The sequence below is a fragment of the Mustela nigripes genome, chromosome 7, assembly GCF_022355385.1.
Source record: "Mustela nigripes isolate SB6536 chromosome 7, MUSNIG.SB6536, whole genome shotgun sequence".
NCBI lineage: Eukaryota > Metazoa > Chordata > Mammalia > Carnivora > Mustelidae > Mustela > Mustela nigripes.
Window position 1 is genome coordinate 117,623,723 of NC_081563.1, and position 25,786 is coordinate 117,649,508.

Consider the following 25,786-nt stretch of genomic DNA (forward strand, 5'->3'; position numbering starts at 1 on the left):
ATCTCATGATCTCAGGATCTCAGGATCATGGGATGGAGCCCCGCATTGGGCTCTCAGCCTGGCGGCGAGCCTGCTTCCCCTTCTCTCTCTGCCTACTTGTGATCTCTCTGTCCAATAAATAAATAAAATCTTTAAAATTAAAAAAATAAAAAAGAATCTGAAATAGGATGTAGCCCTTTAATATCACCAGGACTCCAATGAGAGAAATAAGCTATAGTTTTATTTAGCAGCAGAGTGATCTATATATGGGGTCCTCTTTCTGACACTCCATGGTCCCCCCCTCCTAGGGCCTCCGGGGACTAAACAGGATGGAAAACATGTCAGCTGTAGATAGCAAACTTCCCCTCGCCCTGCAGCGTGAGGATGACCTTCTGCTCTTCTTTGAAACTGTGCATGTTACTCTCAAACCAATATTTATCATCCCAGTAATGGGACCACCTCATGAGCTGGTCTGTCCCAAAACCAAATAAGAACACCTGGGAAAATAGGATAAGACAGAAGAGAGCCCCAGGGTCACAGGCTGGATCCTGTCCTGCCCCCATGTCTGCCAGTGATGCTTCAGCACTCATTGAACATCTAGTGTGATAGGCTTCCTCTTAGAGATGGGAGAGCAGAGCTCGCCTTCTGAACACACAGTGTGACCCCAGAGCCGAGCAAAGAGGGCATCAACCAGCGGGTCCTCCTCACATTGGAGGAAGAGAGAGGACTCCCCAGGGAGACACGAGAAGGACATTCCTGGCAGAGGCGGCAGTGTGTGAGAAGGCAGGACGCAGCTGGGGTTTGGGGAACACCAAGAATCCCCATGTGGGAACCTGGGAGAGAGGAAGGTGGGGGAGGGGGTCAGATGATGTAGGATCTTGAAAGAATTTTTAGACCCTCTGCTTGTGTGAGAAATAGACCAGAATCTTTCCTAACCTGGTTGCAGGTGTGCAAGGATAGAGCAGAGCCATGAGTACCAGGAATGCATACTGACCCCAATCACCCAGCCAGTTGCCCTGGTTATACCTGAGGAAGTGGGGCTGATCACCAGGGGGTGGGGAAGAAGAGAACTGGGCCCCTTGCCACAGCAGCCCACAGCCCGTCTTACTCCCTCCTGTCCCCTTACCTGGTCTTGGTTGCCTTCCATTCCACTAGGGAACTGGACCACCTTCCAGAATCTAAGAGAATTGGGTGATAGGGGAATTTCAGCAGTCTGAGACTTGGGAAGGTTCTGCAGGTGCCCTTAATAAGTCAGCAGAGGGTCAGGGCGCCTGGGTGGCTCAGTGGGTTAAAGCCTCTGCCTTTGGCTCAGATCATGATCCCAGGGTCCTGGGATCGAGCCCTGCATCGGGCTCTCTGCTTAGTGGGGAGCCTGCTTCCTCCTCTCTCTGCCTGCCTCTCTGCCTACTTGTGATCTCTCTCTGTCAAATAAATAAATAAAATCTTAAAAAAAAAAAAAAAGCCAGCAGAGGGTCTCCCTGGAACCCCTCTGTCCTCCACTGCAGTGACCTCCCCTGACCCCCGTACTAAGAACGTTTGAGTTCCCAGACTATCACCTCCTCACTCGGATCATCTGAAGTCCACACCAGACCAGAAAGCTTCAGCAGCAGCACCAGCTATCTCCAGGAGCCCTGGATGCTGGCATTCCCAGGGTAGACGAAGCATCCTGAGGTTTGGTTCCGCGCCATCTCGAAGCCCTGGGCATGACCCTGGTTCATCCTGGGGAGGAGAGCAGGAATTGCCAGCACTCTGAGGATACCCCTGAAAACTTCCCATGCCCTGCCCTCTCTCCAGCACCCACCCAAAGGCTGTGGGGTACCGGTTGATGTTGTGGCTGAGGCCAGAAGCCTGTAGAGTCTTGGGGTTCCCCACCAAAGCACAAGTCCCACAGTAGAGATGGAAATGGCTCACTGAGGGCCAATCACCTTGAACAGCTTCTCCCACCTTTTGCCAAGTCCATTTTCTGAGTTCATGCCCTGGGAACAGCAGAAGGGAGATTGGGGGCTGGGACCGGGGTATCACCTGGTAGTGGGTGAGGCCCCCACGCTGGGGTCAGGGGTCAAGGCCGTGAAGATGAGAGGTGCGCTAAGCCAGGGCGAGGGCTTGGGTGGGAAAGTGGGACATGGGCTAGGCCTTGAAAGGACAAGGGGTGGGACTGGGCTCAAAGTTGCCCACTGACCAAATACCAGAGTACAGTGTTAGGGGTCAGAGACTCTGTCGTCCTCGTCAGGTACTCCACGGTCTTCTCATAGCAGGCAGCAAACCCTGTCCGTTCTCCAGCTCCGTGGTGCCAGAGGGAGGAGTTTAGCATCTCAGATTGGCAGCCACTTGTCCTGAGTTGGAGCCAGGGGTGGTTGCAATGCCGTGGTACCAAGACCATCAGTTTCTCCTGGGGGGGCTGATTCAGGTCTGAGATCCAGGCAGGGGGCCATCAGCCACAAAGGAACCACCCAGAAGACCCACAGGACAAAAATCTGCCATAAGTGCTTCATGTTCCGCCCAGAGGATGGGTCCTATGGCCAGTCGCGCACGGACTTCTCTGCCTGGGACAGGGAAGGAGGAGGAGGAACTGAGGCCCCAGCACTTCTCTATCCCCTCGGCCCCCAGGGTTCCCCAACCCTGCACACCTCACCTCCCAGCCCCTCATCTCCTCCCTCCCTAGGCATCGGTTCACCTCCAGAGAGGACTACGACTGGCCCTGGGATGGAGGTCAGAGAAGGGCCTGTATCCTCCCCACAGGAGGAATCCCGAGCTCTCAGGGTGGTCCTACGTGCCACTACTTATACCAGAGCACTCATCACAAAACACACATTGTGACCTCCTTCCCCACCGAGCCAAGCAACCACCTTGTCCTGTCCGCCAAACACCTGTGGTCTACACTGAATGTAAGACCCACAAGGACAGGCACCGAACCTCTCTGTCTTTTTAAGCTCCACTTCCCTAAGACTTCGAATCACCTAATAAGTATTCATGGAACACACAAGCAGAGTTGAGAGGGAACTTAAAAACAAGGGGCGCCTGTGTGGCTCAATGGGTTAAAGCCTCTGCCTTTGGCTTGGGTCATGATCCGAGGGTCCTGGGATCGAGTCCCGCATCGGGCTCTCTGCTCAGCGGGGAGCCTGCTTCCCCCTCTCTCTCTCTGCCTGCCTCTCTGCCTACTTGTGATCTCTATCTGTCAAATGAATAAATTAAAAAAAGTCTTAAAAAACTAGTTAGTGCCAGGGGCACCTGGGTGGCTCAGTTGATAAGCGTTTGCCTTGGGCTCAGGTCATGATCCCAGAGTCCTGGGTTCAAGCCCCTTAGTGGGGAGTCTGCTTCTCCCTCTCCCACTCCCCCTGTCTGTATTCCCTCTCTCACTGTCTCTGTCAAATAAATAAGATCTTTAAAAAAAAAACAAAAACTAGTTAGTGTCAGGGTGATGGCCCCTCTCCAGTTGTGTAACTTTGGCTCAAACCTCTCTTCTATTCTCCAGACCTCATATTCAACAACCCAGTGGACTTTCCCTTAGATGTCTCAGAGATCTCTTCTGCTGAACAAGCCTGAGGCTGAACTCGTGATTTTCCCTTTAAACCAATCCCTGCCCAAGACTCCTCCATCTTGATAAACATCCCTCTGGTCACCGAATTGCTGAAGCCAGAAACCTCTGTTGTGCTCTCCTGGATTTTCAAAACCATTTTCCATTCATTTGTTTCTGTCTCCACCTTCCTTATCTTTTCTTTTTTAAGGATTTTTATTTATTTATTTGACGGACAAAGATGACAAGTAGGCAGAGAGGCAAGCAGAGAGGGGGAAGCAGGCTCCCCACCCAGCAGAGAGCCGGACTCAGGGCTCTATTCCAGGACCCTGGGATCATGACCTGAGCCGAAGGCAGAGGCCTTAACCCACTGAGCCACCCAGGCACCTCTGTCTCCGCCTTCTTCTTCTTCTTTTTTTTTTTTTTAAGATTTTATTTATTTATTTGACAGACAGAAATCAGAAGTAGGCAGAGAGGCAGGCAGAGAGAGAGGAGTAAGCAGGCCCCCTGCTGAGCAGAGAGCCTGATGCAGGGCTTGATCCCAGGATGCTGGGATCATGACCTGAGCTGAAGGCAGAGGCTTTAACCCACTGAGCCACCCAGGCGCCCCTCCACCTTCTTCTTATCACCTTCTTCATCTCCACTGCCACCCCCTCAATTCAATCTTCACCAGCGGAAAATATTTTTAAACAAAATGACAGGGGCACCTGGATGGTTCATTCGGTTGACTCTTTTTTTTTTTCTAAGATTTTTATTTATTTATTTGACACAGAGTGAGAGATAGAGAGCAGGGGAGACAGGAGGAGAAGCAGGCTTCCCTCTGAGCAGAGAGCTAGATGCAGGGCTTGATCCAGGACCCTGAGATTATGACCTGAGCCCAAGGCAGATGCCCAGTGACTGAGCCACCCAGGCACCCCTAGGTAGGATGTCTTAAAAGTTAAAACATCTCAAACTATTAGCTTTGCTTCTCTTTTTAACACCTTTGTTGAGGCACAATTTACATGTCATAAAGTCCACACATTTTTAAGTTCAATGATTTTCTAGTAAAATTGTAGAATTGTGCAAAGATCACCACAGCCTGGTTTAGAACATTTCCGTCAGAAACCCCTCATTCACAGCTACTGTCATTCCTACTCCTCATTCCAGGCAACCTCTTACCCACTTCCTCTATAGATTTGATCTATATGATCTATATATAGATCTATATATAGATCTATATATATATGATCTATATATAGATCAAACAAGATGCCTTGTTTGATCCTCTCATGTAAATGGCATCATACAGTGTGTAGTTTCTTGTATCTGACTTCTTCTACCATAATGTCTAATTGGCTATTTAAAATCCCCCCCCCCTGATTTTTTAACTTAAATTACTTTTTTTTTCTTTTCTAGAAATTCTTTTTATTTTTAATATTTTTTCTTTCTTTTTTTTTTTCTTAAGGAAGTGGGAGAGGGGCAGAGGGAGAGAATCTGAAGGCACCATGCCCAGCATGGAGCCTGATGAGGGGCTCAATCTTCCAACCCTGACGCCTAACCAACTGAGCCACCCAGGTGCCTCAAATTTTAATTTACTTTCAAGTCTTCCTGATGTGATACTATTTTTACATCTTGTTTCTTAAATGTTGTTAGTCATTCTAAACAGAGTTTTTTTTTTTATCTAAAAGATCCATTATCTCAAGTTTGTGGAAATCTAATCATGCTGATGGTGTCTGTTGAGTCTTGCTCATAAGGGACTATGTCTTTAAGTATTTTGGAAGGTTTAGCAGGGTTTTATACTTGAGAATGCTGTGTGGGTTAGGCTGAGGTGTGTTCCCTGAGAACAGTTTCGTGCGTGCTCTGCCAGGCACTCTCAACTCTAAGTAAATTTCTCCACCTTGGAGCTTCCAGACTAAGCAGAGAATATAAGTCCAAACCCCAAACTTATATGAGGACAGGTCTGTGGTTACAGAGCCCAGCAGTGCTTTGTTTTTATATTTTTTTGTCTTCCTAGCAAGGACACAAGTAGAGACAATCTTGAGCATTCTCTTTTTCTTCCTGTACAAGTGGATGCTTTGTTTTGTTTTGTTTTGTTCTGGCCTACATTTTTCCTATGGGTCTAGCTCTGTTAAGAAGCCATCTTTTTATTGAGGCCTGGAGGTATCATCTGCTTTCCCTATATAGGCATTAATAGCCAATACCCAAAAAAGACACTCCCTATCTATTTTTGACAATGATTATAAGGCAAGAACAGTATGGTCACGGGAAGTTCAGGCCACAGTAACTAAAAAATATTTTATGAAACCATTCTCTTCCCATCTATTTGATTATAATAAAAAAAATCAGTTCCTTCCAAAGCCTTCCTAAATTAATGGATTATCCTACCACATTATAGGTACCAACATGTTACTCTCCAATGTAGAAGATCTTTCATAGGAAAGTGCTTTGTGAGCTCCAAACGTCTATGTTACTATGAATTATTATATGCTAAAAAGGAAGAAAAGGAAAAAGAAAACCCAAGCTTGTAGATCACTGACACTCCAAGTCCCTTAGCCACCTCTCCCTGTCCCATCCCCAGAATTGCAAAGTCAGCTCACGAGTTTACTGCTTTTTTCAACTCTTTCACTTATAGCCCCTGGGAATTTCTCTTACTTTTTCATGAGTCAGATGTATGTTCCAAAGGATAATTTTTATTTAGCATTTCAAGATGTTTCTCAGCAAGAAGTTTTCCAGGATTAAATCTACATATTATTGGAACTAGAATCTTTATACTTAGCTTGCTCATTGGTCATTGTCTTATGATCTGTGTAAATTTTTTAAAAAGATTTTGTTTATTTATTTATTTATTTGAGAGAAAAAGCGTGAGTCGGGGTGGAGGGGCAGAGGGAGAGGGAGAAGCAGACTCCCCACTGAGAAGACAGCCTGACCCTACTGGATCCCAGGACCTCCGGGATCATGACCAGAGCCAAAGGCAGACACTTAACCGACTTAGTGACCCAGGCACCCTTGATTTGTGTAATTATTTAAAGAATGTTTTACAAATATTGAAAGACGATCCTTCTTTATATGGGTTGAGCCATACTGCACATAGAAAGTATTTGCTTGAGAGTCCTTTCTGAGTCCAGTGCTTTTCAAACAAGGGTATGCCTCAGAATCACCAGGAAAGCTTAATAAAAACACAGAATGCTGAGCCTCGTCCCCAGAGCTTCTGATTTAATTTTTCCAGGGTGTGCCTGAGAATTTGCATTTCTAACAAATTCTCAGGTGAGGACAATGCAGTTGGCCCAGAGGACCCCACTTTCAGAACCACTGTCTTGGCTTAATAGATCTAGTCAGGACGTATTTTACAGAAAAAAAAAATTTCTCTATTAAAATGGAAGCTTAGGGGCGCCTGGGTGGCTCAGTGGGTTAAAGCCTCTGCCTTCGGCTCAGGTCATGATCTCAGGGTCCTGGGATCGAGCCCCACATCGGGCTCTCTGCTCAGCAGGGGGCCTGCTTCCCTTCCCCTCTCTCTGCCTGCCTCTCTGCCTACTTGTGATCTCTGTCAAATAAATAAAATATTTTTAAAAAATAAAATAAAATAAATAAATAAAATGGAAGCTTATATTCTAATTATATTTTTGTTTTCTAAAGAGAAGCTTATGTTTTCCCTGCAATCGCATCCTAACTGTTGTATCTACTTCTGTTCTATCCATCCCTTGTCCATTCTTCACCTAGCAACTGGCATGATCTTAAATTAATTTCTTGCTTAAATCCTTAAAATGGCATCCCATTACATGCAGAATAAAATCCAAAATCCTCATTCATCTCACATTTTCCAGACATTCTGGCTTTTCCTTCTTCCTAGAACTTTCCAAGTTCTGTCTTGTCCCAGGACCTTTGCACTTGTAATTCCTCTTCCTGGAACACATTACTCCCTCCCACTTAGTAGTTCACCTCTCTGGTTTCTTCCTTCTCTTCAAGTGTCATTTTAAATGTCACTCATCTTTGGGTCCATTCCCTGACCCCAGTATTACTCAAGTCTGTAAGAAGCTCTTTTTTTTTTTTTTTAAGATTTTATTTATTTATTTGACACAGAGAGAGAGAGATCACAAACAGGCAGAGAGGCAGGTGGGGGGGCAGGCTCCCCACTGAGCAAAGAGCCCGATGCGATGCTCAATCCCAGGACCCTGAGATCATGACCAGAGCTGAAGGCAGAGTATTAACCCACTGAGCACCACCCCCGCGCGCCCTTGTAAGAAGCTCTTCTAATTGGACTCTGAGACACACTGACACAGCTCCATTATGATTCTTTCTTTCTTTTTTTTTTTTTTTAAGATTTTATTTATTTATTTGACAGAGAGAGAAAGAGTACAAGTAGGCAGAGAGGCAGGGAGAGGGGGAGGGGGAAGCAGGATCCCTGCAGAGTAGAGAGCCCAATGTGGAGCTGGATCCCAGGACCATGGGACCATGACCTGAGCCGAAGGCAGAGGCTTAACCCACTGAGCCACCCAGGTGCCCCAGCTCTGTTATGATTCTTCCTTCTCAGTGGAAGCAATGGGATTTCTACCCTGTGACTCTTGTTTTCAATCCAGAGACACTGAGGTCTCCATATTTCTCCCAAGAGAAAAATGGTCCAACCACACTGGGGAAGGAGAACATGGAAGATCTGCAAATGTATTTATTTATTTAACAATTAGGAGAAGTTTATTTATCGGTGTGAAAATAAGGTGAAAGAAGACTGTGACATGGCAGAAGGAACCAATGAAAGGAACTGAAACCTTCCTCTTCTCTGGATGGGCTTGTAGGCAGCAGCTACAGGGGACCAGTGACCTGTTCTACAGGGGAACCAGTCCTGTGCAGTCCCTACCTGCTCCAAAGGTTGGAGGAGCCTGCCTTGATGGAGAAGTTTGAAGCATTAGTATAAAGCCTGATATTATGCAGAGTGAAGTCTCTAACGAGTCAGTGTTTTGGTCTCCTGTCATGGCGACCTAAAAGAATTCTGGAAAGAGAAGGACCATCTAATCCTGGAATTCCTAAAACAGAAAGTCCCTACCCCTGTTGTCACTGTTATAGTTTCCTTATTATCTGCTTCACAGTACAAGACACATTCCTCTTTTTAGTTTTCTTTCTTTCGTTCTTTCTTTTTTTAAAGTAAGCTCCATGCCCAGTGTGGAGCTCAGTGTAGAATTTGAACTCACTACCCTGAGATCAAGACCTGAGCTGAGATCAAGAGTCTGATGCTTAACTGACTGAGCCACCCAGGCGTCCCTGCTTTTTAATTATTATTTACTCTTTTCCCAATTGTGTATGTGGTAAAATACATACAACATAAAATTTACCATCTTAGCCATTTTTTAAAAGATTTTATTTTATTTTTATTTATTTGACAGAGATCACAAGTAGGCAGAGAGGCAAGCAGAGAGAGAGAGAGAGAGAGAGAGAGAGAGTGTGAGAGGAGGAAGCAGGCTCCCTGCTGAGCAGACAGCCCTATGTGGGGCTCAATCCCAGGAATCATGACCTGAGCCGAAGGCAGAGGCTTTAAACTGCTGAGCCACCAGGCGCCCCACCATCTTAACCATTTTTAAGTGGAATGTATATACATTTCTTGTTTACCTACTTTGAGGTCCAGAAGAAATGGTCTGGAATCAACCCAGCCACGACCCAGGGTATAAGAGAGCAGAGTCAAGGTTGATTCCAAGGGTTTTTCTCTGAGCAAATGAATGGCTTGCAACAGGTATGACTAGAGAGGAGAAAGAGAATGTGTGTGTGTATGTGTGTGTGTCTGAGACAGGGGAATATTATATATCTGCTACTGTGTGAGGAATTATCCTCAAAATTAGTGGCTCAATAAAACAAACATTTGCTTTCTCAGTTTCTGCGGGTTAGGAATTCAAGACTGGTGTGGTTGAGTTGCCCCGCCATTAACTGGCTGTGATCCAGGGCAAGTTACTTAGCTTCTCCGGGCAGTTCCTCTTTCAGAAAATGAGAGTTGAAAGTCCCACCTACTTTCTACAGCAGTGATTCTCAAACTAACTGCAGGGATTCACCTGGGATCCACTCCTAGTTTCTGATTCAGCAGGTCTGTGATAGGGCCAATACGCATTTTTAACCAGGTACCCAGGTGATGATGAGGTTGCTAGTTGGGGACACTTTGAAAGCCACTGTTCTAGGAGGTTCATGTTGTTCCAGGAGTCTCATGGGAAATTCTCGGCTCAGTTCCTAGGTCAAGGGAAGCGAATGCTGCTATTACTGTTTCTGCCCCCGCAGAGTCACCTCCGGGAGCCCTGTCCACAAGACACACTACCCAGTCCGCGGGAGCAGTCCCCACCACCCAGTTCAGACTGCAGCCCCCAGCACCGGCGGGCGGGGCGGCCAGAGCGAGAACTCGAGCGAGGGGTGGTGCCAAGCGTGCGCATTGGTGCGCCTGCGTGCGCAAGGAGAGGGGGCGTGGCTCAAACTCCTGGCCGGAAGCAGGAGGCCGCCGGGGCGGGCCGGCTGGCGTCCCCTTTCCGGCTGGTCCCCATGGAGGCGCTGGGGAAGCTCAAGCAGTTCGATGCCTACCCCAAGACTCTGGAGGACTTCCGGGTTAAGACCTGCGGGGGCGCCACGGGTAGGCCGCTACAGGGCCGGGGTCGCGGGGACATGGGGGTCCGAGAGCTTGGCCTGGGCGCCTGGACACGACTGGGCCTATGGGGGGCTTGAGAGAATGGAGCAGAGGCCCTTCTGACCCTCGCTCCCTTCCCCGCAGTGACCATTGTCAGTGGCCTCCTCATGCTGCTACTGTTTCTGTCCGAGCTGCAGTATTACCTCACCACTGAGGTAAGGGGCGGGCCTAGTACGTGGGCGGGGCTCGGCATTCTAGGGATGGGAGTGGGGAAGGAGAGGCGGAGGGCCAAGTCTTACTGAGGTAGTGCTGCTCCAGGTGCATCCTGAACTCTATGTGGACAAGTCACGGGGAGATAAACTGAAGATCAACATCGACGTGTTTTTTCCGCATATGCCTTGTGCCTGTGAGTACCCACCAGGGCTGGGAGTTGCAAGTTCTCAGGTGGGCTTCCAGATTCACACCTCCAGCCTTAGGTTCTGGGTGGGATTCCAGGACAGCCCCTTCCCCCTAATCCACTGCTGCCCCCAGACAGTCCCAGCATCCTCTTATCCTCCAAAACCCAGATTCTCCCCTTGCCCTAGGTTCCCAGTACCTTACCCTGACTTCCTGCTTCCAGATCTGAGCATCGATGCCATGGATGTGGCTGGGGAGCAGCAGCTGGATGTGGAGCACAACCTGTTTAAGCAACGGCTAGATAAGGATGGCATCCCCGTGAGCTCAGAGGCCGAGCGTCATGGTAACTGTGGGGAGGAGGCCAGATCTCAGATCCCAGAGCTGGACATGCCCAAGCCCTTCCTGCTGGCAAGTGGGATGTGGCTGGCCAAATGACAAATGAAGCAGCTAAGACCCAGAGAAGTCAAGTGGCTTGCTTAGGGTCCCCCTGTTATTAAGAATCAGAGTGGCCTGAAATCCAGGCTTAGTAGAGTAGTCTAGTTGGCTATCATTCTCAGAGGTCTCCAATCCCTGCCTATCACAGGTGAGTAACAGAAGTTTCAGGATGGGTCTTATGTGCTGTTACCTTGGCAGAACTCCTCTAGGTGGACCCACATTTCTCTGGGCATTCGCTTCCCCATCCCGATAGCTGAATTCAGCCTTTAGTGTTCTTCCCCTCTGGAAGGCACTTCCAAGGGTGGCTCAAGGTTAAGAGTTTACATTCTTGAGTTAGATTGCCTGAATGTAATTCAGACAAATGTATAATTTTGTCTCTTGCAGTCTATGATCTCACCTATAAAGCCATGATAAACACTAGTACCAACCACATGGAATTATACAATCAAATGAAGTCATATGTGTGTGATACCTGGTACAGTGTGGCTGCTCACCCTAACTTCTTTCCTGTCCAGCAGAGAGCAAGGAATTTGCTATAGCATTGTAAATAGGGTATAAGAAAGCAGAGTGGAGGTTGATTCCAAGGGTTTTGCCGTGAGCAAATGAATGACATGCAATAGGCATGACCAGAGAGGAGAAAGAGAATGTGTGTGTGTGTGTGTGTGTGAGAGAGAGAGAGAGAGAGAGAGAGACAGGGAATATTATCTATCTCCTGCCATGTAACAAATTATCCTCAAAATTAGTGGCTTAATAGGACAAACATTGTTTTATTTCAGTTTCTGTGGGTTGGGAATTCAAGACTGGTGTGGTTGGGTGGTTCTGGCTTAGGGTCTCTCATGAGATTGCAGTCTAGCTTTTGGCTGAGGCTCTAGTCATCTGAAGGCTTGACTGGGGCTGGAGGGTCTGCTCCTAAGAGCTCAGGTGTATGGCTGTTGGCAAGATGCCTCAGTGCCTTTAAGCACACGGGCCTCTCAATAGAGCTGCTTCAGTGTCCTCAAGGCATGGCATCTGGCTTCTCCCTGTGCATGTGATCTGGGAAACCACAAGGTAGAAACTGCAGCTTCTTTTATGACCTAGCCTCAGAAGTTGGACACCATCATTTCTGCAGTATATAAGTGGTCACACAGATCAGCCCTATTCATTACGGGAGGTGGAACTACATAAGGATGTGAATACCAGGAAGTGGTGATCACTGGGGACTTCTTGGGGATTGGTCTCACAAGGAAGGATGAGGATTGAGGGGTAGATTTCAGGTTTGAGGCATGTTAAACTTGGGGTGCCCATTTTATACCTTATGATGTTCAGGAGGCAGTTAGACTACCAGTCTAGACGTTAGAGAAGGGCTGGGGAATAAATGTAGGAGTTATCGGCATGCAGATGGCATTAAAGCCATTGGACTAAAGGAGAAGACCTAAGGAGTAAAAATGTTAGTAGAGTAGAGGTCTAGGGACTGTACCCTCAGCCCCTCCAATATTTAGAAGTCAGGAAAAGAGGATCCAGGAAGGAAGATTGAGAGCCATTAAGGTAGAAGAGAAACAAGAGATGTTGCAAAAGCCAAATGGAGGCAGAGACTTTCAAGAAGAGAGAGTGAGCATCTGTCAGAAGCTGTTGATAGTCCTGTAAAATCAGTAAGAATTGATCATTGCAATTGACAACATGGAGGCCCCTGGAGACTTTACAAAGAACAGTTTCGATACTGTTGAGGATGAAAATCTGATGAAAGAACAGAAAAGGAAAGAGAGGCATTGAGTAAAAATAACGCTTTCAGGGGCACCTGGGTGGCTCAGTGGGTTAAGCCTCTGCCTTTGGCTCAGGTCATGATCCCAGGGTCCTGGGATCCAGCCCCTCATCTGGTTCTCTGCTCAGCAGGGAGCCTGCTTCTCTCTCTCTCTCTGCCTGCTTGTGATCTCTCTCTCTCTCTTTCTGTCAAATAAATAAATAAGATCTTAAAAAAAAAAAAAAAACCACTTTCAGGTATTTTGCCATGAGAGAGAGCAGTGAAGGTAGGGTAGGGGCTGACAGAGAATGCAGGTGGCCTGGTGGATTTGGTAGGGAGATCAGGTGGGCTCTGTTGCTTCTCTGTTCATCGTGGAAATTGAAAGTGACGTCATGGGGCGCCAGGGTGGCTCAGTCATTAGGCATCTGCCTTCAGCTCAGGTCATGATCCCGGGGTCCTGGGATCGAGCCCCACTCAGGCTCCCTGCTTGACGGGAAGCCTGCTTCTCCCTCTCCCACTCCCTCTGCTTGTGTTCCCTTTCTCTCTGTCAAATAAATAAAATCTTTTTTAAAAAAGATATAATTGATGTATAACATCATGGGGCCATCTGGGTAGCTCCATCGATTAAGTGTCCAACTCTTGATCCCAGCTCAGGCCTTTATCTCAGGGTCATGGGTTCAGGCTCCACTTAAAAAGAAAAAAAAATAACATTTTGTAAACTTAAACATTTGTATTCCAGGTGTATCGTGTGATGATTGGGTTACACAGGTGTTATGAAATGATTACCACAGTATGGTTAGCTAGCATATCCATCACTTCACATGGTTACGTTTTATGTGTTTGGTAAGAACCAATATTGAAGATCTACTCTCTTAGCAACTTTCAAGTATACAGTACGGTGTTGTTAACTACAGTCTATCCTATACATTAGATCCCACAACTTACTCATCTTATAACTGGGAGTCTGTGCCCCCTGATCAACATCTCCCTGTTTCCCCCACCTCCCAACCCCTGGCAACCACCATTCTAGTGTCTGTTTTTATGAAACAGGCTTTTTTAGATTCTACATGTAAATGAGATCATGAAGTTGTCTTTCTCTGACTTATTTTACTTAGCATAATGTCCTCAACCGTTATCCATGCTGTTGCAGATAAAGGAGTTCCTTCTTTTTAGTGGCTGAATGATACTCCACTATGTATATATGCACCACATTTTCTTTATCTGTTCATCTGTTGACAAACACTTAGATTGTTTCCATGTCTTGGCTGTTGTAAATAATGCTGCAAAGAACATGGAACTGCAGATACTGATAAGAGATACGATTTTGGGGTTTTTTGGATATATACCCAGCCATGGAATTGCTAGAACATATGGTAGTTCTCTTTTTAATTTTTGAAGGAACTTCTGTACTGTTTGCCATAGAGGCTGCACCAATTTACATTCCCACCAACAGTGCATGAGCATTCCCTTTTTCCCACATCTTTGTCAATACTAGTTATTTCTTGTTTTTTGTTGTTGCTTTATTTTTAAAGAGGGTTTTTTTTTAAGATTTTATTTATTTATTTGACAGAGAGAGAAAGAGCACAAGTAGGCAGAGAGATGGGGGGAAGAAGGCTCCCTGCCGAGCAGAGAGCCCAATGTGGGGCTCAATCCCAGGACCCTGGGATCATGACCTGAGCCGAAGGCAGAGGCTTAACCCACTGAGCCACCCAAGCGCCCCGTTTTTTTTGTTTTTGTTTTTGTTTTTTTTAAGTAGGCTCCACTCCTAATGTGGAGATCAAATTCACAACCCCAGGACGAAGAGTTCCATCTATACTGAGTCAGCCAGGTGCCCCAATACTAGTTATTTCTTGTTTGTTTTTTAAAGATTTTATTTATTTGAGAGAGAATGAAAGAGAGCACAAGAGAGGGGAGGGTCAGAGGGAGAAGCAGACTCCTGCTGAGCAGGGAGCCCCGTGGTACTAGATCCCAGGACTCCAGGATCACAACCCCAAACCGAAGGCAGTCGCCCAACCAACTGAGCCACCCAGGTGTCATGTTTGTTTGTATTTATGAATGGTAACAGCCATTCTAGCAGGTGTGAGGTGATCTCTTAGGGTTTTGACTTGCATTTCCCTGATGATTAATGCTGTGGAGCTCTTTTCCATTTACCTGTTGGCCATTTGTATGTGTTCTTTTGAAAAATGTGTGTTCAGGTCCTTTCCTTTGTCCATTTTTAATTAGATCCTTTGATGTTCATTTGTTTTGCTGTTGAGTTGTATGAGTTCCTTATGTATTTTGGATAGTAACCCCTTATCAGATATATCATTTGTGAGTGTTTTCTTGTATTCCATCGGTTGTCCTGTCATTTTGTTAATCGTTCCTTTTGCAATACAGAAGCTTTTTATTGTGGTGTTGTCCCACTTGTTTATTTTTGCTTTTGTTGCGTATACGTTTGGTGTCCTAACCAAAAAATAATTACCAAGACCAATGTCAGGGAGCTCTTTCCTTATTTTCTTTCTGAAGTTTTACACTATCAGTCTTACATTTAAGTCTTTAATCATTTCGAGTTAATTTTTGTGAGTTGTGTAAGATAGGGGTCCAGTTTCGTTTTTTGCATATAAACATCCAGTTTTCCCGGCAGCATTTATTGAAGACAGTCCGTTCCCCATTTGGACCATGGAATTTAAATAAAGAGGGAAGCGAGGGCGTGAGGGGGTGATGGTGTCATTGTTGTCAAAGAATTGGTGGTTTCTGGGTACCGGAGGTAGTGAGCTGGGAACATAAGGATAAGGAGTCAGAGATTGGGATACTTGAAATTGAATTGTGGAAGGTTTGCGGTCATGGGAAATAACAGGGTCTAGGTGTGCGTGTGGGAATGAGGCTCAGATGGGAGGACAAAATACGACTTGGGAAGGCAGGAGGTTGCGTTACTGAATATTGGAGTCTGCGGTTAGGAGGAGGTAGTTAAGAGTCAGGGAGTTGAGCGCGGAGAGAAAGGTCTGAGGTGTAGCACCAAGGTGAGGTGGTTAAAGGCACACGCCTGGAAACTAGGGCTGAAATCTGCCACTTAACTGTGTCACCCTAGGCAGAGCCACTTCTCATCTCTGAGTTTCCCAATCTTTACAAGTACGATGTGGGTAATAATCATCCCAACCTTCCTCAGATCCGTGTGCGGTGAAAGACATTCTGTGCACAGTGACCTGTAGTCAGCTAACACTTAGTATTTGCTGTTACTGTTTCATTACTTGTACTTTTATTTCGAGAAATAATACATGTGCCAAAGTGCTTAGTGCTGGACACATGTGTGCACCATATAAATATTGGCTTTTTTTTTTTTAAAGATTTTATTTGTTTATTTGACAGACAGAGATTACAAGTAGACAGAGAGGCAGGCAGAGAGAGAGAGAGGGAAGCAGGCTCCCTGCTGAGCAGAGAGCCCGACACGGGACTCGATCCCAGGACCCTGGAATCATGACCTGAGCCGAAGGCAGCGGCTTAACCCACTGAGCCACCCAGGCGCCCCAATATTGGCTTTTTTTTTTTTTTTTAGATTTTATTTATTTATTTGAGAGACTGCAAGAGAGGGGGAGGGGCAGAGGGAAAGGGACAAGCAGACTCCCGGCCGAGCAGGGAGCCTGATGGGGATCACGACCTGAGCTAAAGGCAGGCGCTTAACCAAATGAGCCACCCAGGCGCTCCAGTATTAGCTATTATTGTAGCTTTTATTATGCCCAGGCCACAGACCAAAGGGCCTGTGCAGGGGTCAGGGGTGCCGTTTTCGCTCTGTCTGCTCCCAGCTGATGCCCCTGCCTCTGTCCTCCCCTTAGAGCTCGGGAAAGTCGAGGTAAAGGTGTTTGACCCTGACTCCCTGGACCCTGATCGCTGTGAGAGCTGCTATGGTGCCGAAACAGAAGACATCAAGTGAGCTGGACCCTGGGGGCCGGGGTGGGGGGTTCCCACGAGGCACCGTGTGTCAGCCATCCTCCGTCTGTGGCGGGCTTCACGGCAGGTGGGGGAGTTTGGACCGGGAGTTGAGTGGGGATGTGTGCCTCAGTCACTGCTCCTGGTGCACGTGCCTGGGGCTCTATGGCCAGGCCCTGCGTGGGGCCAGAGACGGGTGGAGGCTGAAGTGGTCCCTGCTCCAGTTCAGAGTCCAGCCGCCTGGGTCCTTGGGTCCTTGGGCAGAGCCACATAACCTCTCTGGGGAAGGGGGCTGATGAGAACACGTCTCCCAGAACAGTCACATTGGGGTTAGGGTATACTGTATGTAAAGAGCTGGGATTGTGGGCCCAGTCCAGGTAATGAGACCTGTGATAGGTGGCCACTGCTTCTGTTCCTCGGGCCCTGGCCCCCAAGAAGCTGATTCAGCAGGTCTAGGGTAGGGCCTGGGAGTGTGTATTTAATATTTTTTTCCCATTGTGGTACAATATGTATGACTTTTAAAACTTAGCATTTTAACCATTTTCACGTGTTGGATTCAGTGGCATTAACTACATTCAAGTGTTGGGCAGCTGTCACTGCTCTCTGTCCTAAAACATTTCGGCATCCCCAACAGAATGGGAATATGCATTTTTAACAGTCCTGCTGCCTCTGAGCAAACGTGGTTTGAGAACATTTGGTGGCCGGGGGCGAGGCTGGCAGAGGCTTCGTTCGTGGACAGCACTGCTCTGTCTCCCGAGGTCCCGGCTCCCGGCCTGTGCCTCTGTGCGGCTCTCACCGCATGCCCCACCCCTCCCCCCTGCCCGCAGGTGCTGCAACACCTGTGAAGATGTGCGAGAGGCCTATCGGCGTCGGGGCTGGGCCTTCAAGAACCCAGACACGATCGAGCAGTGCCGGCGAGAGGGCTTCAGCCAGAAGATGCAGGAGCAGAAGAACGAAGGCTGCCAAGTGTATGGCTTCTTAGAAGTCAACAAGGTACAGGAGGGACTGAGGTGGGAAAGGGCCAGCTGAGCTGTGGGTTGGCCTCGCTCCTCGGTGAACCGAGGGCCCTCTCAGGCCCTCAGGAGACCAGAGGAAGGGAGGAGACGGCTGGAGAATGAGTGGGAATATCCCCTACAGGTGGCCGGAAACTTCCACTTTGCTCCCGGGAAGAGCTTCCAGCAGTCTCATGTGCATGGTGAGTGCACCTGCCTTCGCTGGGGGGTTTTAGACCCCGGATGCCCTGGTGGGTTTGAGTGCCCCTGCGCCTGCCCGATGCTGTGTGTCCTCGGCCCGGGGGAGACCCTCATCACGGGGCAGCAGTTTGGTACACAGTTCAGAGCACAGTTCAGGCTGGGGACCCAGACTGCCTGGGTTCAGAGTTCAGTTTCAGACCTTACTGGCTGTGCGAAACTTGGAGGAAGTTCCTTCACCTTTTTGAGCTCGTTTCCTATTTTATAAAATGGAGAGGCTGGTCCTTCTCTCCTAGGGTGCTTGTGCGGGTGAAGGCTGCGGCCCAGAGCCCGGCTGTGGGGGGCACTTGTCTCAGAGTAGTTCTCAGGATCAGGTGTGCCGTGTGGGAGGCTTGGGGGTCAGCAGGGCAGGGCTCGAACACAGGGTCAGCCCCTCCCAAGTTAGGTCAGATTTGGGGACTATGGAGCCCCATTCAATTTCTTCTCTAAAATGGGGCTGCAGATACTAGTCCCCCCACACACACACACAGGTTGTTCACACGGATGAATAAGTGGGATTTCTGTTCCTTCCCGGGTTCCTTCATGCACACACTGGGTATGCGGTAGTCACCGCGTGCCCCTTCTAGTCTGGGTGCTCACAGCGCAGCTCCAAACGGAACACAGTCCTTGTCCTCAGCGTGTAGTAAAGAAACAGACCACAAACGTTACTGTTGAGTACTGTGAGCCCAAGAAAGGCAGGATCAAGATGACGGAGGCGAGGGGCTCTGGCGAGACGGTGCATATGTGCCATTGGTGTCGGGTGGGCGGGGAAGGACTGATGGGGAGGCATTTGAGTAAAGACCTGAAGAAGGTGAAGGAGCTAGCCCTGGGGTGTCCGGGCAGAGGTGTCTGAAGCAGAGAGAAGAGCAAATGCAAATCTCTGAGCTGAGAACGGGCTTGGTGAGTTGGAGACGCAGTAAGAAAGCGGGGGATTGGCACACAGCGAGCAGGGCAGTGTGGCTAGGGGTAAGGTGAGCCTGGTAACGGGGCCACAGCCTGCAGGGTTTGGGAGGGCACCACAGGGACGAGGGCCCTTACTCTCCGTGAGACACACAGCCATCGTTGGGCTTTGAGAAGGTGCTACGTGCTGTGACTTGACTTGGCAGAGGTAGGCAGCACTCTGCTCCGTGGACGAGACTGGGGGCAGGACAGAACCAGAGAGGCCGGTAGGAGGCCATGGCTGTGATCCATCTGGGCACAGGATGATGGGGGCCGGGCCAGAGCCGGGGAGGGACAAGCAGGGCTGGCTGACGTTGGAGGGAGAGGCCGAGAGGCGTGGCTGATGGGTGGCGGTGGTGATGCGGGAAGGGATGGGGTCAAAGATGGCTCCGAAGTTTTGTGCCTGAGGAGTGAGAGGCATGAAGTTGTTTCGGGAGAGGGGAAGCTTCAGAAGAACGTGTTTAGATGGCTGGACAAATCAAGCAGGAATTCGGTGACTGATGTGTTCAGGCTGGTGGGCTCCGGGTGTCCTTTTAGACAGTCCGGATGCTGGTAAGCAGCTGGCTGGATCTGGAGGTCAGGGGAGAGGTCCGGCCCCGAGATACTTAGATGGCAGTCCTCGGGTATGTAAAACAGTGGAACAGGATGAGGTCGCGTGGAGGTGAGGGTAGGCAGTGAGGAGGAGAGCTCCAAAGACAGAGCGTGGCGCCTCCCCTGTCAGAGGACACGGGCATTGGGAGGAAGCAGCCGCTGGACCGGTATGGAGCGCTGGTCAGACGGGAAGGCCAGCGAAGAGGGGGTGTCCTGAAAGCCTGGAGAAGGAGGCATTTCCAAACCCAGACCCGATGTTTCTGCACGTTGACTGAGAGTCGCCCACTGGCTGGATGACCTGGCAGTGGTCACTGTGACGTTGGTAGCAGTTTTCGTGGAGTGATAGGGAGCACGCACTGTGTGGCTCAGGAAGGAAAGGGAGAGGGGTTGGAGCCTGTGAGAAAGCACCACTCTTCTGTGGAGTTTGCTTGAAAGGGAAGAGGTGGGCTGGACCTAGAGGGCAAGGGCCAGACTCGAGGGGGCTGGTGGACAAGCTGTGCGAGGCAGCAGTGGGTGATATGCAGTGGGAACAGTCCGCCGTGCCACAGAGCCAGCCAGTCCTGCTCCAGTTCTCGAGAGGGAAAAAGAAGACAGAACCGAGTGCCCTAGAAGTGTAGAAAGTCCAAACATGGCGACGGGAGGAAAGGCTGACCACTTCGGGACAGGTAGGATGACAGCTGGTGATCAGGAGATCATCGGGAAGGGTGACAGGGTTGTGGAGGAGAGAGTGGTGGCCAGACTCGAGAGCCGAGAGCTGTTGAGAGGCGCGAAGGGCCAGCCTGCGCTTCTGTGTGGATCTCGAAGGGACTAAGACGAGTAGGGAGAGTCAGTATACTTTGCCAGCTGCAAAGCTGGGGATTTTTAGGGCAGCTCGAGGGACCATGATCTGGAATGGCATTAAGAAGCAAGGCCTCACTTTGGGCTACGGAGGAGGCTAAGCGTGGGGAAGAAATCGTCACCCCTGAGGGGGCTGCAGGGAAAGGACTGTCAAGAGAGAGCCAGGCTGCGGTTGGAGCGCGACAATGAATTGAATGCATAGAGGCTGAAGAAGTAGGGGTTTCCCTGATGAGTAATGGGGCCCCCTGGGAGGGTTGGGAGTCGGGATTGTATTGGGGGATGTACAGAGCTACAGTGTGACGGGCGTCCGGGGGTGAGAGATGAGCTGGCGGTCCTGAGGGCCCAGGGACTGCGGTGAGCAGGAGGAACGGGCCTCCTGGGGGCAGCGCCGTGGCTGGTGTGGAAGGCGGTGTGCAGGGATGGGGCTGAATGCTGGGTAGGGGCGAGAGGTGGGTCCAGAGCCCCCTCTTCTGGAGGGGTCAGGGGAAGGGTAGTCTCACAGCGACGCTGGGAGACAGTCAGGGTCGCGCTGCTGGCCCGGGCTCTGGAGGCACGCAGTGAGAGGTCCGCTCTGCTGCTCCACGTGGGCTGCAGCCCGAGTCAGGGAGCCCAGAGCAGAGGTGCTCTGTCTCCCGGGAGGGTGTTCAGAACACTAGGCTACAGTTGCCTGAGGCCAAAGGTCTGGCTGAATGGAAGGTCTGGGAGCTAGTTTCTGACATCTTTGTTGCTTTATGGGGGGATGATTATGAAGTTTACCTTGTGCTTTTCCATCTTAGATCCTACCTGGTCCTCAGGACAGCCCTTTGTAGAGATCACTGAACCCCAGAAAGGGCAAGTTGCTTGCCCAAGGTCATACAGCTAGGAAAGTGGCTTATTGGCCTCTAAATCTTTTATTCTTCCTAGGCCAGCGTACTTCTGCCCCCAAGAGCCCTTGCATTCCTCCCTGGCCAGGGAAGAGTTCCCCTGGGGATGAGACCAGGAGGAGCCTTGTTAGCAGGGCCCAGACCCTGCTGCTGAGCCAGAATATTCCAGCCTTCCTTTCTACCATGTGTCTTGCTCCGTAGTTCTCGTTGTGAAGCTCTCAATCTCTTTTCTCTTCCTCCCGTCTCTCTCCTGCCCTCCCCCATGCTGCAGTCCATGCTGTGGAGAGTAAGTGGCCCTGCCCCTCAGGGAGGCCAAGCCCCCGCTTCTGGGGCAGCCTACCCTCTCAGGACGGGAGGAGGTTTGGAGGGGCCTGGGATGGGGGTCTTACTTTTCAGGTAGGGTTCCTTCAAATAGGAGAGATCAGGGCCAGAGGGCAGGAAGCACTGGTTCTGGAATAGACAGTACAGGGTACCCATAGTGTTTCCTTTGGGGGCTCTGAGGGTGAGGGTCCGGGGGTCGGGGAAAGTGCTTGGACAGCCTTCTCAGGGCCCACCTCACCTTGGGGCTCAGCAATTGGCCCTCAGCTGTACTTAGTGAGAGACCAGAGTCAGCGGGGCTTGTCTCCAGAGGTGCAAGCAGGGACTTGGTGGGAGTGGAAACCTGGGAGACGGCCATAGAGGGCTCCCTGTATGTGTCGGGGGGAAATGGGGTCTGTGTTCTTAAGGTCCGAGGAGGGTCTGGACTCGCACACAGGCCCAAGGGGGGCCTGACGGGCGGCCCTCCAGCAGGGCCGGGCTGGGGGGTGGAGGGTCAGAGGAGCTAGGCAGTCACACTCCAAGAGGGGTGTGGAGGCCTGAGCAAGGGCGCTGAGGGAGCCAGGAGGCTGGTGCTACCCCATCTGGTGACCCCTTCTCCCTTCTCTCCTAGTCCATGACTTGCAGAGCTTCGGCCTCGACAACGTACGTACCACCAGAAGCCATGCGGGGTGGATGGGCATGGGGGATGGCTGCTGCCTTCTTGTCTCTGCAGGGATGTCCTGGGATGGGGGAATAGAGAAAAATACACCATATTCTGCCATGCCTGGCAGTCTGAGGGCAGAGAACTGAGGTCTGCACAGGCCAGAGATGGGCAGGGCTGGGCAAGAGCGTCCTGGGCAAAGGGATCCTCTGGCAAAGTCAGGAGGGAGTGGAGAACTTCTCAGAACCTGCAGAGGCGGGTGTGGAGGAGGAAGCTGGAGAGGTTGGCTCGGACCAGACTGCACAAGCCTCAGGCCAAGCAGCGGTCTGGTCTTCCTCCTGCAGGCAGTGGAGGTTATTGGTCCTTGAAGCGGGGTGATTATGTAATCAGATTTGCATGTTTTTAAAGACCTTCTGATGATTGAGGTTGATACAGACTAGAGCAGGACAGGTGTCGGAGCTGGGAAGTCTGGCCCCCTCAACCCCCAGGCTAGGCTCCCCTGGCTTGAGACTTCAGGCAGACCAGGCACCTGCCACACCTGTCCGTGCCCAGCCTTTACTGGCTTTGTGGTGGAATGCCACCAGAACCTCAGATTGGAGGCCCAGAGGCCGTGGACTCTGTGAGGAAGGAGTTCCCCAGTGGGGTGTAGGGGTGCCTGTGTTGGTCACGTTCTCCCAGGCAGGACATCTCCCTCCCTCCACCGTCTGCACACGTCCCCGCCCCAGACCCAGCATCCCTGTCTGCTGCTGTCCTGCGGAACCGTTGATGGGGTGAGGCCTGGTGGGGTCTTGAGTGCCAAGGCTCACGTGCTGCTGTTGCTTTCAGATCAACATGACCCACTACATCCGGCATCTGTCATTCGGGGAGGACTACCCGGGCATTGTGAACCCCCTGGACCGCACCAATGTCACCGCACCCCAAGGTACCAGCCTGGGAGGTAGCCCTTGGCTGCCAGAGCCCTGCCCAGCACCCATGCCCAGTGCTCTGTTCCCCCTGCAGCCTCCATGATGTTCCAGTACTTCGTGAAGGTGGTACCCACAGTGTACATGAAGGTGGACGGGGAGGTGAGTCTGCAGGAGCTCAGCTGTCAGAGTCCCTCATGGTGCCAAGCACTTGAGTCCTGTTGACCTGGGAAGTGGGGTGCTGCTCTTATCCCCAGATGATGGATGGCAGGCTGGGGTCGGGGGAGTAATACACCCTCACAGCCAGAGTGCAGGGCCCAGGCTGTCAGACTTGAAAGCACTTTAACTTTCTACTTGCCCTCACTGCCTCCATCCATTCCTCTGGTGCTCACCGTCCCTGTGGTCTGCCCTGGGCTGGGGGCTAACCCTTCCTGGGGGCCCTCCTCCCCTTTCTGCTGTGGCCTATGGGGCAGCATCTCGGCAGACAGGAAGTCAGGCCTGGCCTTGCCAGGAACTCATGGTACGGCCTTGGCAAGTTGTTTCCCATCCCGTGAACCCCCACTGAGAGAATCCACCCCATGTAGCTGGGATCGGTCAACTGTAGAGAGCTGGTGACCCAGGGAAAGGCGGGGTGGTGAGGCTGAGAGTGTGTCTGGGTGGCCCCTGGGTCTTGGGTGGTCATTAGCAACGTGGGGCCTTGTTTTCTCTCCCACACAGTCCAGGTGCCACGGACAAGGGCAGGAGCAGGTGTAGGGCTGAGAGGGTTTGAGAGCCAGGTCACAGACTTGGCCCTGGCTCAGACTCTCTTCCTGTCCCAGGTGCTGAGGACAAATCAGTTTTCTGTGACCAGGCACGAGAAGGTCGCCAACGGGCTGATGGGTGACCAGGGGCTTCCCGGAGTCTTTGTGCTGTATGAGCTGTCACCCATGATGGTAAAGCTGACAGAGAAGCACAGGTGAGTGTGGCAGGAGGGAGGGGCCTGGGACTGCGGGGTGGAGGGGTACCTGCTGACCCCCTGCCTGTCCCTCCATCAGGTCCTTCACGCACTTCCTGACAGGCGTGTGTGCCATCATCGGGGGCATGTTCACAGGTTCGAAGCTCAAGGGCGTCTGTGTGGGGCTGGGGCGTGGGGGGGGATGTGAAGCTTGGGTTCCCTGCTGGAGTTTTACTTGGGGAAGGAAGACTACCTCAACAACCAAGGGGAGATGCTGGCCTAGCTGGTCAAGTGACAAGGCTCTGGGATCCAGTCAAGGGCCCAGCGGGGCCAGCACCAGCCCTTGTGTCTCTCCCCAGTGGCTGGACTCATCGATTCACTCATCTACCATTCGGCTCGAGCCATCCAGAAGAAAATTGACCTCGGGAAGACAACATAGTTGTCTCCTTCCCCCTCTGTTGTTCTGTTCTCCTGTTTCCCTTTGGCCCTGTGGTCATTCGCAGCCTCTTGCCCACCCCACCCCCACTCGGCGTCGGTCTCAGTGCAGGTTCATAAATCTGTTGGTTGTGATAGTACTGGCTGGTCTCCGTGTGGTTCTTGTCTGGTTGGAGCCTAGAAACAACCCCTCATCACAGCCACTTCCCAAAGGCAGTCAGGACTGACAGATCAGGCCAGGTGCCCTCTGGGAGCCCCACGTGGACATCCCCTGGCTCATGGGGCTTTAGTCACACCAGATGAATGTCTGTCCCACAGCCCTGTCCTCCGTCCCTCCTGTGCGGTTGTCTTTGGCCTTTGGGGCTCAGCTCCAGGGTGAAGATGGACCTTTCCAGTAGGAGCTTCCCGGAGCCACCACGGCCCGCAGGCTTATGACAGGCTGACCCAGTGGTACTAGGGCCTTGGGTGCAGGCTGGGGCTTGCCACCTCTTCCGTGATAGCTGAAGCCAGGGCCTCTCCCTGCCACCCTTGGCTCATTCTCCTGAGCGGGATCCAGGCAGGTCGTGCGCAGTCTCCAAGGTGGAGGCAGCACTGGAAAACGGAGGCGTGTTAGCAGTGGCCGTTCTGGAGGCAGGCTGGCGTCAGATCCCCAGCTCTGGAGCTGGCCAGGGCTTCCCATCACAGCCCACAGTATGTGTGCAGAGCCAGGGCCGGGAGCCCACTGCACGGCAGCCCCAGGAAGCAGGGACATTAGCACTGGGCAATTCACCTGATCGTTTCTCAGGGAGGGTCTGGGTAAGACATTCGTAGGGAGGGAAGTAGAGAGGACAGGAAGCAGGGTAGGACGATGAGAGCAAAACGTCTAGAGGCAGAAAGACCTGAGATCTAGCTCTGATGGGATCCCTCACGAGCTATGTGACCTTGGCCAGGTCTTCTTTGCAAGTTACAGATCAGATTGCGCGCTGTAGCGAGCCTTGTATTTTCCGTCAGCTGGAAACCATTTCTACTTCTTAATAATACCCCAGTTTCCTCTAGAAACTTCCCTGTCTACCTTCTCAACTTCTGTGTTGGAAGGAGGTTTGATCTCCCACCCTAAGCTCCAAGGTCTCAATCCACATGTCCCCCACCCCCAGTGCGACATTGCCAGCTCTGGGCTCCGTCGGTACTGGGAAAACAAGGATGTGAATGTGGGGAGACCTGAGGTTGGTGCCGCCATCCTGCAGTTCTGGTGGGGGGGGGGGGGCTCTCTACAAATGACCTAGCCCCCAGAGGACAGCTGAGCCCACAGGCAGAGAACCGGTCCTAGTGACATCTTCTGACCCCTGGGACAGGCTGCCGGCTAAGCCCTGGGAATCACAACCGTGCCAGTTCCCCAAAATGCCTTTTTGCTTCAGCCAGTTTGGGTTGCGATTTCTATTATTTGCAACCAGAAGTGTGCTGATATGCTTACTCTCAGCATATCAGAAGTAGGTAAGTGCTTAGCTGTCACAGAATGGTAGAAGCCATAAGCAGGTTAAGTGAAAGGGATGTCATTGTCGGAGCAAGAGCAACAGGTGGGCCGCTCAGAAGGCATGATAGCTCGGTGGCCA

At 50.8% G+C, this 25,786-nt stretch overlaps 2 protein-coding genes across 3 annotated transcripts; one reads left to right on the forward strand and one right to left on the reverse strand.

The window, feature by feature from the left end:
* Positions 1-320: 320 nt before the first annotated feature.
* C7H20orf173 (chromosome 7 C20orf173 homolog) lies at positions 321-2,471 on the reverse strand. The gene is given in 6 exon segments (XM_059407690.1): positions 321-476; positions 1,536-1,698; positions 1,781-1,895; positions 1,898-1,955; positions 2,159-2,374; positions 2,376-2,471. Coding segments are annotated over 6 exon segments (804 nt in total).
* Positions 2,472-9,900: 7,429 nt separating this feature from the next.
* ERGIC3 (ERGIC and golgi 3) lies at positions 9,901-24,337 on the forward strand. 2 transcript variants are annotated; one of them, XM_059406886.1, is made up of 14 exons: positions 9,901-10,064; positions 10,203-10,273; positions 10,377-10,464; positions 10,678-10,797; positions 16,416-16,509; positions 17,337-17,502; positions 17,647-17,704; positions 21,240-21,254; positions 21,897-21,928; positions 22,752-22,848; positions 22,926-22,990; positions 23,647-23,783; positions 23,863-23,918; positions 24,122-24,337. In XM_059406886.1, exons 1-14 carry the CDS (start codon positions 9,977-9,979, stop codon positions 24,199-24,201), a joined length of 1,167 nt encoding a protein of 388 aa, XP_059262869.1. In that variant the 5' UTR covers positions 9,901-9,976; the 3' UTR covers positions 24,202-24,337. The 2 variants fall into 2 exon arrangements, with proteins under 2 accessions (XP_059262869.1, XP_059262870.1); XM_059406887.1 differs by lacking the exon at positions 21,240-21,254 and having other exon boundaries at positions 9,902-10,064.
* Positions 24,338-25,786: the final 1,449 nt, after the last annotated feature.

Excerpts from the sequence above, each read along its gene's own strand:
- ERGIC3 (XM_059406886.1), top strand. The coding sequence starts at position 9,977 with ATGGAGGCGCTGGGGAAGCTCAAGCAGTTCGATGCCTACCCCAAGACT. Across the intron at positions 22,849-22,925 it reads CAATGTCACCGCACCCCAAG|CCTCCATGATGTTCCAGTAC; the intron begins GTACCAGCCTGG and ends TTCCCCCTGCAG. Across the intron at positions 23,919-24,121 it reads CATCGGGGGCATGTTCACAG|TGGCTGGACTCATCGATTCA; the intron begins GTTCGAAGCTCA and ends GTCTCTCCCCAG.